At 41.2% G+C, this 15,068-nt stretch overlaps 1 protein-coding gene across 1 annotated transcript in view; it reads right to left on the bottom strand.

The window, feature by feature from the left end:
* LOC140721468 (uncharacterized) overlaps window positions 1-3,624 on the bottom strand; it is an 88,169-nt gene extending 84,545 nt beyond the window's left edge. Inside the window, exons 1-3 of the mRNA XM_073036294.1 lie at window positions 3,534-3,624; window positions 1,773-2,033; window positions 627-743 (exon numbers count right to left, since the gene is read on the bottom strand). Coding sequence (XP_072892395.1) covers window positions 627-743; window positions 1,773-2,033; window positions 3,534-3,624 — 469 coding nt within the window. The remainder of the gene's footprint in view (window positions 1-626; window positions 744-1,772; window positions 2,034-3,533) is intronic.
* Between the last annotated feature and the right edge of the window lie 11,444 nt (window positions 3,625-15,068).

Genomic DNA, 15,068 nt, shown 5'->3' on the forward strand with positions numbered 1-15,068 from the left:
AGAGGTGTCCCATGTGGAAAACTGCATTGGAAAGAGAGGTTCTTTCAAAATAAACTTTTGCAAACACCCAAGAGAAATTGCCACCAAGTCTGAAAGAAAGAGCCACATGTACTGTATGCTCACCAGCAGGTCTGAGAGACAACTGCTCAAACCCCTGACACTAGATGGGGAGTAGAACTCCCTTCACAACTCTGCCCTCTATGTGAATGAGGCCCCTGTTTCCAAAGGCACAGCCACCATCAGGATGAAAGGGCATCTTTCCCTCAGTCCCACCTCTAAACAGACTTGGTGACACAGTGAGATGAGAGAACACAATGCAGCAAACACGAGTGAATGAAATCGGCTCCTCTCATGGCCACTTCTCCCAAATATCTTCTGCAGTGTGGTCAGAGGTGACTCCAGGACTGTTTCAGGTATTCTGTGTCACTGCAAAGCACATCAAAACCCGGAAAAAATAGGCAATTGCATCCCACAGGTCACAGGGACAGAGGGGATGTGGGGGGAGGGGTCAAAGGTGTAATCGAATACCCACATTTTCCCTTGATTATTCAGGTTTAAATTTCATTCAGGTTTACTGGGTGGTGTCTGAAAGTTCATGCAAGAGCAAATTAATCAATGACAGATACCTCCGAGGGTTTTCCACCTCCACTGGTCCGGTAACACGGCTGAACGAAGAGATGCTACAGAAATCACCTGTCCTGCAGTCAATACAGCGATCAGTATAATGTCCTTGAGGGAAAACCCTGAAATTAAAATTAAATTCAAATCATTAAACATCTCACGGGCAGTGGATGACAAATGATGCAACAGCCATAATGTTCCATAATTTACTGCTGAGAAGGGAATGTTCCAACCCCCTCATCTAATCTCACCGATCTGTGACCCAGGCTGACACCAACTGACTCTACTCTGAGAATCATTAATCACAATGCATCATCATACCAGTCAAGAATGGATTATTCAGATTCATTTATTTATCAGATGTACATCACAACATACAATGAAATGTATTGTTTGCATTAACAACCAACACAACCTGAGGATGTGCTGAGGGCAGGGCAGCCTGCAAGTGTCACCACACACTCTGGTGCTACTTTCCACCTGATGTCAGGGGCTGCTACACAAATGCACATGTGGGCAGTTTGTTCTCATTGATCGGTGAAGTGCATTATCTGCCGATTGATCCATCCCGAGAGTAGGAAGAATGAGAAGAGCATACAAACTCAAAGAGCCGATTCTAAAAGTGTTACACCAACAAGACATTTGTAGAAAGAGTTAAGAAAGTAATTTAACAAAGATAGGATCTTTGCCTTCATATATAGAGGCATAAAGTGGAAGATCATAGTGAAACTTCCTAAAACCAGTCATGAGAGGGAATGAAGGTGATTGGGAAAAGAACTAAAAATATCTTGGGTTTTCTTTATGCAGAGTAGTGGACAGGATCTAGAATTCATCATCAGGAATAGTGAAGGGGTATTCAACTGTAATTTCATATGAGGGCTGGATAATTATCTGAAAGAAAGAAATTACAGAGCTATGGGGAGAGGACAGAACAATAGGATTCAGTTGTTTGCTCAGTGATAGAACCAATCTATTCTTAAAGGGCTGAATGGCTTCCTTCTCTGCGATAACTGTTCTGGGATTCTGTGAACACAATTAATTCAGCTTTTGCCTCTCTCTGCTGCAACACTGATTTGCATCGGCTGCATTCAATAGCCCACCAATATGGTCTAAATGTTAACTGCAAAATGTCATTCATAAATGAAGCTCACCTTGCAACATTAAGGTGTAGTTTGTCTGGATGGAGCTGACAGGATTGGTTGTGATGCAGGTGTACACTCCACAGTCTTCAGATGAAGCGCTTGGGATAACCAGTGTTCTGTTTTCATCTGTTAGTTGGTGATGCTGGGAGATTTCCCCTCCATTCTTTTGCCACTGATACACATTCGAATCTCCAAAGACATCACAGGTGAGCTCGACCGTGAAACCCAGTGATTCGATGTTGGTAAATATGGAAGCTTCTGACAGCTCATCTAAAGGAGAGAATATGAAACCATGATATTCCTATGATGAAGTAGAAAGCAAACTTACCATGTGACATTGCACTAGATATGCACATAGGAACATAAGCACATTCAGTTCTACACACCAAATATTTACACAACAATGGAAATAAAAGCCATTTAAACCTCGATCCTGCTCTGCCGTTTCGCCATCTGGTGGCGTAGCGGCATCAGTGCTGGAGTTTGGGGCGACAGGTCCCAAGTTTGAAGCCCGGCCGACTCTCTTGCATGCTTTCCATCTGGGTTGAGCGTTGAGCTAGCAACTTGACCTCGTAAATAATGCAAAAAAAACTGCACATGATGAGCATTCACCAAAAAAGATCAGTGTTGTTACATACCCTGTGGGTATTGTTATGAACCCCGTAACTGGGTCACTTACTAGCAAAGATAGAGAGGTCCGTTGAAGTCTGAGGGTACCATTTTTAAACGTTTTTATTTATAAAGGGGCACAAAAGTAAGGTTAATACAAACATTCAGATAATATACGTCGTCAATACTCAATCTAAAGTGCGGGTATAGTAATAATCAACAATAAGAAGTAGCTCTATCGCTTTGGTATCTAGGGGTAAAATATTGTCCGATGGAAATATAAAAGTCTCTCGAGCTCATGCAGGCTTTTGGGGACCGCTGGGTTTCACTTGTTGGAGAGAGAGAGAGATTTTTGGTGAGAAGAAAAACTTGCCCAGTCTTTTTGGACGCAAACCGTTGAATCGGGAACGTGGGTTCCCCGTTGTCAGTTCGAAGTCCTTTTCGGTGTTATCAGCCACCCGTTCCCCAGGCCAGGGGAAATGGACCACACGTGGCTTCCGAATAGCTTCCCGTCATCACGGGAACTGCCCCCTACAGCCCCTCTTTTATCTTGACTTGCAGAGTTGTAGATGTCAATCAAGGTGGGGTGATACAATCCCCACCCCACATTGCCCGAGGGTGTACACGCAGCCCTGATCGCTGGCACGTAGCATAGAGTTGCAATCCACAAAGGTGTCTCCAAGAAACAATGGTCAAATCTGTTGCGTTGTCTTTCTGAGGATTCTCTCTCATTTCCTGGGTCCAAGACCCGAATTAATAGCGATCTTGCGATTCTCAGAAAGGAGGGGGCTGGGATCATAACAGTATCTTGTGACTGTCTTATGACCATGTTGTAATTGAGTATCTTGTGAGCATGATGTAATTGTCTTGTGATGGAGGGGTAATGTAATTTTCCTGCCAGTGTGAGGTCACATGATGTCATTTTCACACTGGTGAGGTCATGTGATGACATGTTCTCAACAGGTATATAACGGGAAACAGCTGTTGTTACGCAGATGATTCATTGTTTAATTCGTTAGTTACTCCATTATGCTGCGTATTTGTCTCATGACGCAGTTTCGTTTTAAAGTGGAGTTTTACTTTCTATTGTAAGGTACAGAATCATTGTGCTGGCAGTTTCGCCAGTCACTGCCAGTTTCGTTTGGTGTACCTTTGATTTACCTTTAAAGTCTAAGTATTGGAGAGTGAAGACCTTACTGAAGTATGGGTACCCGAAGGATTGAGTAAAGTTGGTGTCGTTCGGCGGTTTCATAAAGGACCAACCTTATCAAATCCTCTTTCAAGAATAGTGACCTGCATCTGAGATAACCCCTGCAAGACAGGAAGGTTTGTGCAGTGCTCATTCTCCAGGAAAAGCTCAGTTCCTTTAAGCCGTTTTATTTCCTTCGTTGTAAATCCTTTGTACAAGGCATCTCTCGGCTGGGATCGGCAGATCGTCAGATCATCATTACTTGGAAGAAATCTGTTTTCCAGGGAAATCTCTCCTTACTGACTGTATAAAACACTTGGACATTTTGAATTTACCACTTTAAGACTGTGTTCAAATTTACCACTTTAAGAACTGTTCCAGAGTTCGGCTGCTTGTTAAATTGCCGCAAAGCTGTTAACTTCTGGTTAAGTTAGTCGTTTATTTACATTTCACTTTTTTGTTAAGCAGTGTTTAATAAAAGTTTATGCTTGTTTATAAAATCTGCCTCAATTCTATTTTCATTGTTGCTGATCACATAACAGTGCTAAAAGCTTGTCATGATGACACACCGATGACTCCACCAGGAGATAAGAGCATTTCTTCTTCTTCTTCTTCTGCTCTGCTATTGCACAAGATCACAGCTAACCTGATGGTAGACATTCCCATCTCTCACAATAACAGTTCACTCTCTGCTTATCCAGTCCCAATACAGACAACCCTCCCACCCCCCAAGAACACCACTCATCACCAGCAGCCAACCAGAAAAGTCTCCTTTTATTTCCACTCACTGCCTCCTGCCTGCCAGCCATTCTGCCATCCATTGCTGAAACTGTCCTGCAACACTGTAGGATTTTATCATGCTAAACAGTGTCATTTGTGGTACCTTATCAAATGCCTTCTGAAAATCCAAGCAAATGACATCCACTTCCTCTTCTTTGTCCGCATTGCTTGTTACTTCCTCGAAGAACTCTAACAAAATTCCCTTCACAGAAACCATGCTGACTTTGACTTATTTTACCATTAGTCTCCAAATACCTCAAAACCTCGTCCTTAATAATAGACTCCAACATGTTCCCAACCACTGGGGTTAGGCAAACTAGACTACAATATCCTTTCTTTTGCCTTCTTCCTCCCTTCTTAAGGGGAACTGGCCAAAATTGACTGGAAAGGGACACTAGCACGAAGGACAGCAGAGCAGCAATGGCTGGAGTTTCTGTGAAAAATGAGGGAAGTGCAAGGCAGGTATATTCCAAATCAGAATGGATGAAGGACACTACCGTAGCTGACAAGTGAAGTCAGAGCCAAAGTAAAAGCAAAAGAGAGGGCATACAAGGAAGCCAAAGTAGTGGGAAGATAGAGGATTGGGAAGCTCTTAAAAACTTGGAGAAGGAAACTAAGAAGGTCATTAGGAAGGCAAAGATGAATTATGAAAGGAAGCAGGCGAGTAATATCAAAGAAAATACTACTAGCTTTTTTAAAAAAAATTTTTTATTAGTTTTTCAAAACATTTTACAAAATTAAAAACCCCAAATCCCAGTGAGGAGCATTAATACAGAGCAAGGTTAAGCATACAATAACAATATGCTACAAAGGAAGAGAATTTAACAAAAAAGCACCTAAATTAAAGACAAGTGAGCTTAGTGTCCTCCCCAAACCCCACAACACAAGAAAAAAACAACAATTCCAGACCAACCACCACACAATATAGAGAGTATAAGTCCGGACAGTCAAACTCCCAGACTGTGAATACACTTAGCAACAGAGGATAATAATGCCTACTACCAGAAAAAAAAAGGGAGCTGAAAGCAAGGGACCGAAACGAAAAAAAAAACCCTAGTCAAGAGGAAGGTTATGAAAGTACTCGATAAAAGGCCCCCAGATCTTATGGAACTTTAAATCCGAATTGAGAACTGAATAATGAATTTTTTCGAGGTCCAAGCAGGCCATAATGTCGTTAAGCCATTGCGCATGAGTGGGCGGGGCAACATCTCTCCATCTAAGGAGGATCAAGCGTCTCGCCAGGAGAGAGGCAAAGGATAGTATTCGGCATTTGGTCGGACCCAGACATAAATCTGTCTCGCCCCAAAGACCGAACAGAGCAATTAAGGGGTTAGGTTCTAGGTGCTGATTCAGAATACCCGATAGTGTAGTGAAGACATCTTTCCAGAATTTCTCCAAGCTAGGACAGAGCCAGTACATATGGATGAGAGAGGCCACGCCCCTCTTGCATTTAACACAGAGCGGACTAATGCCAGGGTAGAATCGAGATAGTTTAGATTTAGACATATGGGCTCTATGAACAATCTTAAACTGTAAGAGACAATGGCGAGCACAAAGAGAGGTTGAGTTAACCGACTTGAGAACTGAGTCCCAGCTCTCCTCGGATAAGGAGATATTTAAATCCTGCTCCCAGGCCATTTTAATTTTATCCACAGGGGCCCGTCGTAAGGCTGCTAGTTTATCTTGGATAATTGAAATTAAACCTTTACCTAGTGGATTAATGGAGAGAAATAGGTCCATAGCATTTTTCGCAGGCATTTCAGGAAAGTTAGGAATTAAAGGAGCAGTGAAGTGTCGGATTTGAAGATATCTGAAAAAGTGAGCATTAGGCAGGTTGAACTTAACAGAGAGCTGTTGAAAAGAAGCGAAGCGGTTATCAATGAAGAGATCTTCAAAATGTCTAATGCCCTTCCTGTACCAAACATGGAATGCTGAATCGAACGTGGTAGGTAAAAAAAGGTGATTGTGTGCGACAGGGCTAGAAATGGAAAACCCTTGGAAACCATAGCATTTCCTGAACTGAGCCCATATACGCAAAGTGTGTCTAACCAGAGGATTAGCTATTGATCTGGGCAGACTGCTAGGGAGTGCAGAGCCAAGAAGTGCAGATATAGATAATTCTTTAGTGGAGCTCAACTCCATTGCCACCCAGTTAGGGCACTCAGGTTGACCGTGGAAGAAAGACCAGAAGGCAACACAACGTATATTAGCTGCCCAGTAATATAAGCGAAAGTTAGGTAAAGCCATGCCACCCTCTTTTTTAGATTTTTGGAGGTGGATTTTATTAATTCTAGAGCGCTTATTCTGCCACAGATATGACAAAATAATAGAGTCTAAGGAATCAAAAAAGGATTTAGGAATAAAAATTGGGATAGATTGAAATAAGTATAAAAATTTGGGGAGAACATACATTTTGACAACATTGATACGACCTACCAAGCACATAGATAGAGGTGACCATTGTACCAGATTCTGTTTTGTAGCATATGAAAGATTGACAAAGTTTTCACAAAAGAGATCTTTAAACTTCCTTGTGACTGTAATTCCAAGATAAGTAAATTGATTATGGAATACTTTAAAAGGGAGATCACGAAATATTAGTTCTTGTGCTTCTTTATTAATTGGGAAAAGTTCACTCTTATGTAAGTTGAGTTTATAGCCAGAGATCTGGCTAAACTGGTCAAGAAGTGAAAACATTAGAGGTAAGGATGTAGACGGATATGAGAGAAAGAGTAGTAAGTCATCAGCATAGAGAGAGACTTTATGCTCAACACCCCCTCTCCAAATCCCGGTCAGTTCAGGACATTTTCGAAATGCTATCGCCAGAGGTTCTATAGCCAAATCAAAGAGAAAGGGACTTAAGGGGCATCCCTGATGGGTGCCACGTTTGAGATTGAATACTTGGGATTTCTGAAAGTTAGTTAGAACAGAAGCAGTAGGACACAGGTACAGCAATTGGATCCAAGAGATGAAACTTTGGCCAAGGTCAAATTTTTCTAAGACTGCAAAAAGGTAGTTCCACTCTATACGATCAAATGCTTTCTCCGCATCAAGGGAGATAACACATTCAGGAGTCCCAGTTGGAACTGAGTATAAAATATTAAATAGACGCCGAATGTTAAAAAAAGGGAGATGGTTTTTAATAAAGCCTGTTTGGTCATCAGAGATAATGGAGGGAATAACGGTTTCTAATCTATGAGCCAACACTTTAGCTAAGATTTTTACATCAACATTGAGCAGAGAGATCGGCCTGAACGAGGAACACTCTGTTGGGTCTTTGCCCTTTTTTAAAAGAAGAATAATAGATGCCTCATTGAAAGAGGGTGGCAATTTTCCGTAGTTAAACGAGTCAGTTAATACTGAAAGTAACTGAGGAGAAAGAAGTGAGGAGAATGATTTATAAAATTCCACAGGAAACCCATCAGGCCCAGGAGATTTCCCTGAGGACAGTGCAGAAATTGCAGAAGATATTTCTTCTAGTGATATAGGTGCATTAAGTTTGGCTTTGAAATCAGATGAAAGTGAGGGGATATTCAGATTCTGTAAAAATTGATCCACAGAGATATTGTTATTCAGGGATTCAGAGGAATAAAGCCGAGAATAAAAATTTTTAAATGCGTCATTAATTTCTAAATGATCCGATGTAAAGTCTCCGTTCTCCTTCCGGATCTTTGTAATATGTTGTTTGGCTTTAGAACGCCTCAGCTGATTGGCTAGGAATTTACCAGACTTATCCCCATGAATGTAAAAGCGGCTCTTGCTTTCGAGAAGTTGGCGTTCGACAGGTTGAGTGGACAGAAGGTTAAATTTAGTTTGGAGTTCAACGCGCTTCTTGTATAATTCAGGGTTCTTAGTTTGGGCATATAATTGATCCACATCTTTGATCTGGTTAATGAGGTCTGCTCGATCTGCACGGGATCTTCTGTTGAGATTTGCTGTGTAAGAGATTATTTGACCCCTCAAATATGCTTTCATGGCATCCCAGACAGTCTGGGATGGCACTTCAGGTGATGTATTAGTGTTAAAATAGAAGGTTATCTGGTCTTTAATAAATTTTACGAAATCATCATCCGATAATAAAGTTGAATCGAACCGGCAGTGTTTGTTCCTCTGAGGGAGACCGGGAAAGTTCAGAGAGAGGGTAATTGGGGCATGGTCAGAAATCAGTATACTCTGATAGTCACAAGTGTGGGCAAATGGGATAAGTTGGTTATTGAGTAGGAAATAGTCAATTCTAGTGAAGGTATGGTGAACATGTGAGAAAAAGGAATAATCTCTCTCCGTAGGATGGAGGAAACGCCATATATCAGAGATACCAAAATTAGAGAGAAACGACTGAATAGCTAAGGCAGATTTGGTAGGTGATCTGGTAACAGAGGACGATCGGTCCAGTTTAGGATCCAACCAACAGTTAAAGTCACCACCCAATATAAGAGACTATGAGTTTAGGTCTGGTAGTGAGGAAAAAAACCGTTCAAAGAAGTTAACATCATCAAAGTTGGGGGCATACAGGTTTGCTAGTGCAACTTTAGTGTTATATAGTTTACCAGAAATAATAATAAAACGGCCATTTGTGTCCGATATTTTATTATGGAGTTCAAAAGGAATATTTGAGTTAATAAGAATGGAGACTCCCCTAGCTTTAGCGGTAAAGGATGAATGAAAATGCTGACCCGCCCACTTGGACAGAAGCCGGGAGTTATCGAAACAACGAATATGAGTTTCTTGGAGGAAAGCAATGTCAGCTTTGAGTTGTTTAATATGTGAGAATACCTTCCTCCTTTTAACAGGGTGGTTCAGTCCCTTTACATTCCAGCTCACAAATTTAAGTGCACTAGCCATTATCAATTACTAATGCATAAAAGGCAGCAGGCATATAAAAAATCAAGCGGTACAATAGCAGTCTGGGAGCAGAGATGTAAACATAGATTCGTAAGGTCAAAATATAAACATGTCCTAAACAATAAAGAAATGTTGGAACTGGAAAATCCACCCCACCCACACAACCCATAACTAGACGGCTACCAAAACAAGTAGCTAGCTCTACCAAAAAAATTAACCCAAATACAACTTCCAGATCTGTGTCATTGACAGCAGTTCCGTATAAATGCTATAACAAACAGTAACTAGTTTATGCAATAGAAAACATAACTACAGATTAGAACACCTTCTGCCGAGATATACAACTTAATACAGAGAAAATCGGAAGAAAACCAAAACTAACCTACCCGCGAAATATTATAGAAGAATAAAGTAAGAGAAGGGGAAAAAAAAGGTAAGAAGGAAAAAGAAAAAAGAGGAAGGGGAAAATTATAAATTCAAGACGAGTATTTATCAACCGTTTACTGAGAAGGGAGTAAAAAAATCAGAGAATGGAAAAAAAAGGGGGTGAAGAAAAGAAAGAGATAAAATAAATAAATATTTAAAACAGAGGAAAAATAAATCAGCAGTTCAACTGTGAACCAACAAACAGGGAGGCCTTCACTAAAGACTTCAAACCTCCAAAACAAGTTAGAATTAGTTGTAGAACTCTGTAGGTAAAGTTATACAGAGGTAAAAATAGATCACACACACACCAAATCCCGGGAGAGATTGTCAACAGCCTTTAGAGTTTCAGTGAATAATGTCTGAGTGATTCAAGTGAATTCCGAGTCCAGAGAAAGTAATTTTACTACGAGGAGTACTTATCCACCATTTTAGGAGGCCCGATCAGATTCCGAAGATGACTGGATAGCCGGAAGACTTGCCACAAACGCTTCAGCTTCCCTTGCTGATTTGAACCACTTGAATTCCCCGGTATTAAACTTGATTCTTAGGTCAGCAAGATTACGAAAGGAAGGTTTGAAACCACGATCAAAAAGCACTTTCATTGCGCCTTTATACTCAGCGCGCATCTTTAAGGTCTGGGGTGCAAAATCTTCCACAAAGCGAATGGTTGTATCCTGGAAAGAAAAAGAGCCTCTGCGACGTGCCTCCACAATCAGACTGTGTTTTACCTGGTATTGATGGAAACACAAGATTACTGGTCGCGGACGGGAACCCTGAATTCCGGGGGGGACGTTAACTCTGTGTGCCCGTTCGAGCTCGGGCGGCTTCGGAAGCAGATCCTTCCCAAACATCTCACAGAGAAACTCGGCGAAAAACTTCATGGTTGACCCCTTCTCAGTTGCCTCTGGTAATCCCAGAATTCTGATGTTGCAGCGTCTGCTGCGATTTTCGAGATCCACCATTTTGAAAAGAAGTTTGTTAGATTTTTCCTCTAAGCTGGAACAGAGAGTCTCCAAGTATCGAACCCGACTTTCTAAAGCTTCAGAAGTCGAATCGATGCGAGATAAGTGTTCAGCATGTTTGTCCACTTTATCGTTGATCCGATCCAGTTTCTCTTCTAACTGTTTGAAAGTGGTTTTAATTTCCTTTAAGATTTCATCTCGGAGATTTTCAAGTCGTAGTTTCTTTTCTCCCGGATTTAGAACTCTTGCTAGACATTGTAGGTTAGATATATTCACAGGCAAGTAAGAGATACCGAAATAATTCCTAACTAAGCTTTATAAAATGGAGACATTTAGTGCAAAGGTAGCGACAGTAACGGAACAAAAGTTCGGAGCAGCTAAGCAATCGCCATCTTACCGGAAGTCCCCTACTAGCTTTTTTTAAAAGTATATAAAGGGTAAAGGGGAGTCGAGGGTAGATATGGGACCAATAGAAAATGATGCTGGAGGTATTGTAATGAGAGACACAGAGATGGCAGAGGAAATGAATGCATATTTTGCATCGGTCTTCACAGTGGAAGACATCTACAGTGTACCTGACATTCAAGAGTGTCAGGGAAGTGAAGTTTGTGCAGTGAAAATTACAACTGAGAAGGTGCTCAGGAAGCTTAATGGTCTGAGGGTGGATAGAACTCCTGCACCTGACGGAACCGATAGATTCTGGCATCGTGCTGGATGACTCGAAAATTGCAAATGTTACTCTGCTATTTAAGAAGGGCGGCAGGCAGCAGAATGGAAACTATAGACCTGTTACTCTGACATCAGTGGTTGGGAAGTTGTTGGAATCGATCGTGAGGGATGAGATTACAGAGTATCTGGAAGCACATGACAAGATAGTCAAGAGCGAGCAAGGGTTCCTGAATGGAAAACACTGCCTGACTAACCTACTGCAATTTTTTGAGGAAATTACAAGCAGAGTAGACAAAGGAGATGCAGTAGACATGGTGTACTTGGATTTTCAGAAGACCTTTGACAAGGTGCTGCTCATGAGACTGCACGATAAGGGCCCTTGGAATTATAGGGAAGTTACTAGCATGGGTGGAGCATTGGCTGATCAGTAGAAAACAGAGAGTGGGAATAAAGGGATCCTATTCTGACTGGCTGCCGGTTACCAGTGGAGTTCCACAGGAGTTGGTGTTGAGACTGCTGCTTTTTATGATGTATATCATGACTTGGACTATGGAATAATCAATTTGTGGCTAAATTTGCTGATGATACAACGATAGGTGGAGGAGCGGGTAGAGTTGAGGAAACAGAGCCTGCAGAGAGACCTAGATGGTTTTTTTTAGACCTAGATAGCTTAGGGGAATGGGCAAAGAAGTGGCAAATGAAATACAATGTTGGAAAGTGTATGATCATGCACTTTGGTGGAAGAAATAATTGGGCAGACTATTATTTAGATGGGAAGAGGATTCAAAATGCAGAGATGGAAAGGAACTTGGGAGTCCTTGTGCAGGATACCCGAAAGGTTAACCTCCAGGTTGAGTCGGTGGTGAAGAAAACAAATGCAATGTTGGCATTGATTTCTGGAGGTATAGAATACAAGAGCAGGGATGTGATGTTGAGGCTCTATAAGGCACTCATGAGACCACACTTGGAGTATATTGCACAGTATTCGGCTCCTTATTTTAGAAAGGTTATACTGACATTGGAGCGGGTTCAGAGAAGATTCACGAGAATTATTCCAGGAATGAAAGGGTTACTGTATGAGAAACATCTGGCAGCTCTTGAGCTGTATTCCCTGGAGTTCAGGAGAATGAGGGGGGGTCTCATAGAAGCATTCTGAATGTGAAAAGGCCTGAACAGATTAGATATGGCAAAGTTATTTCCCATGGAAGGAGAGCCTAGGACAAAGGGCAGGACTTCAGGATTGAAGGATGTCCTTTTAGAACAGAGATGTGGAGAAATTACAAATTTGTGGAATTTTGTGCCACGAGCAACTGTGGAGGCCAAGTCACTGGGCGTATTTAAGGCAGAGATAGATAGGTTCTTTATTACTCAGGGCATCAAAGGGTATGGTGAGAAGACAGGGGAGTGGGGATGACTGGATGAATTGTATCAGCACATGATTGAATGGCAAAGCAGACTCAAGGGGTGAAATGGCCTACTTCTGCTCCGAGATCTTATGGTCTTAGAGAGTGGAGTGACATTGGTAATCTTCCGGTCCTCTGGGACCATGCCAGAATCAAGTGATTCTTGAAAGGTCATGACCAATGCATCCGTTATCTCTTCAGCAACCTCTCTCAGGGCTCTGGGATGTTGTCCATCTGGCCCAGGTGACTTATCCACCTTAAGACCTTTCACTTTGCCGCACACTTTTTCCTTTGTAATAGCAGTGACACTCACAGACCTCTGGCACACTGCTAGTGTCTTCCACAGTGAAGACAGATACAAAGTACCGATTAAGTTCATCTGCCATTTCCTTGTCTCCCATTACTACTTCACCGGCATCACTTTCCAGTGGACCAATATCAACTCTCACTTCCCTTTTACTGTTTATATACTGAAAAAGCTTTTGGTATCCTGCTTTATATTATTGACTAGTCTGCCCTCATATATCATCTTTTCCCTTCTTATGGCTTTTCAGTTGCCTTTTGTTGGATTTTTAAAAAATACTTTATTTACAATTTTCAGTTTTACAAAGACAGAACATATTGAAGACGTACAAAACAATGCAAGGGAGATGCAGCTTCCGGTGGAGCACAGACAAAACAAATCAAAAATAAAAAGGCTGCCAGACAACTTACAAAATTACATAAATAGACTTTCAAAAAAAAGAATTGACACAATAGTGGTATCACGGAAGCAATGTAAAATAAAATGAGTGAAGGAATCCGGTTAGGCACCACACCCACTCATGAGACTAGACAGGTCAAGGTCACTATGTGTGTGAGGTAATATGACACTGAGCCAAGAACGCTCCCCATATTCTCTCAAATATATTCTGTGTATTGGGTTTGTGCAGACGCAGTCTTTCCATTTGTACAATAGACAACATCTCCTTGAGCCAGTGTGCAAAGGTAGGTGGGGTAGTAGACTTCCAGGTCAGAAGAATAAGTTTCTTAGCCGCCACCATTCCTAGATGCAAAGCAATCTGCATGTTGTGCGGCAACTCAAAAGTCACTGCAGAACATCCAAAGATGCCGAGTTCGTGATTGGGCTGAATGTCTCTAGAATAGGCTTTTGAGAGCCACTCAAAAATTGCAGTCCAAAAGTTGTATAATGTAGGGCAAAACCAGAAAAGATGTGCTAGTGAGCCCTCGGCAGAGCGGCACTTGACTCAAACAGGAGACACAGATGGGAAGATGCGATTCAGTTTTGTTTTTGAATAATGCAATCTATGCATCACCTTGTACTGGATTAACCTGTAGTGTGAATTAATAGAACAGTGAACCCAGGATATCGCCTCCTCCCAAAGTTTCACTGATATCTCGGAGTTCAAATCCCTAGCCCAGGCTTCTCTAATAAAATCTGTAGAAAATGAAGGAGTAAAGCAATTCTCTAATTTTGTTATTAACTGTTTGGAGTCTGGAGGGAGCAAGAGGTTTACAAGAAAGGGATGGATGGTGGAAATAGGCTCGAATTGTGGGCACTTTACCTTAACGTAGTGTCTAACTTGGAGGTAGCAAAAAAAAAAGTCAATTTGGAAGATTGAACTTAGAGCTTAATTGTGTGAGTGATGCAAATTGGCCATCGATGTACAGATCTAAGAAAGTTTTGATACCTGTCTCTCTCCAGACTGCAAAAACCCCATCTAATTGTCCAGGCTTAAATGAGTGATTTTGACAAATGTGAGCGTGTATGGAAACACTGGGAATTTGGTGAGTCACTTTTATCTGGTTTAATATTCGTAAAGAATTCTTTAAGGTAAAGTTTTGTTGGATTAGCTTGTCTTTTGAGGCATAAGTGGAAAGCAGAAGAGCAGGAAGTGAAGAATATTTAATAACAGAGGCTTCCAGCTGTAGCCATGGAGGTTTTTCTTCGGTCTCAGCACCTCCACATTTCCAGAGTGTAAGAGCCCTGGAGTTAGCTGCCCAATAGTAATGTTTGAAAACTGGCAGACCAACACCGCCCTTCTTTTCAAATCTTTTTATTAATTTTTAAGAAAAACATAAGTAAAATATAAGTACAAAACATTTGAGAGTACACAATTAATAGATTAATTAACAATCAGATATGTATTAATCAATATATAAAGTCTCCCAAACTCATAGTATTAATGTAAAGGAATTAAGAAAAAAAGAAAAAGAAGAAAAAGAAAGCCCCCCCCCCCAAAAAAAAACTAAAAGAATTTAAAAAAAACAACTAATAAAAAAAACTACCGTAGATTCCGGATTATAAGCCGCTACTTTTTTCCCACATTTTGAACAGCTTTGAACTCTGCAGCCTTTAATCCAGAGCGGCTAATACATGGTTTTTTTTCATGCCGCCTCGTAAACATTTTGCCTCGTAACAGTA

Source organism: Hemitrygon akajei, chromosome 2 (assembly GCF_048418815.1).
Source record: "Hemitrygon akajei chromosome 2, sHemAka1.3, whole genome shotgun sequence".
Classification (NCBI taxonomy): Eukaryota; Metazoa; Chordata; class Chondrichthyes; order Myliobatiformes; family Dasyatidae; genus Hemitrygon; species Hemitrygon akajei.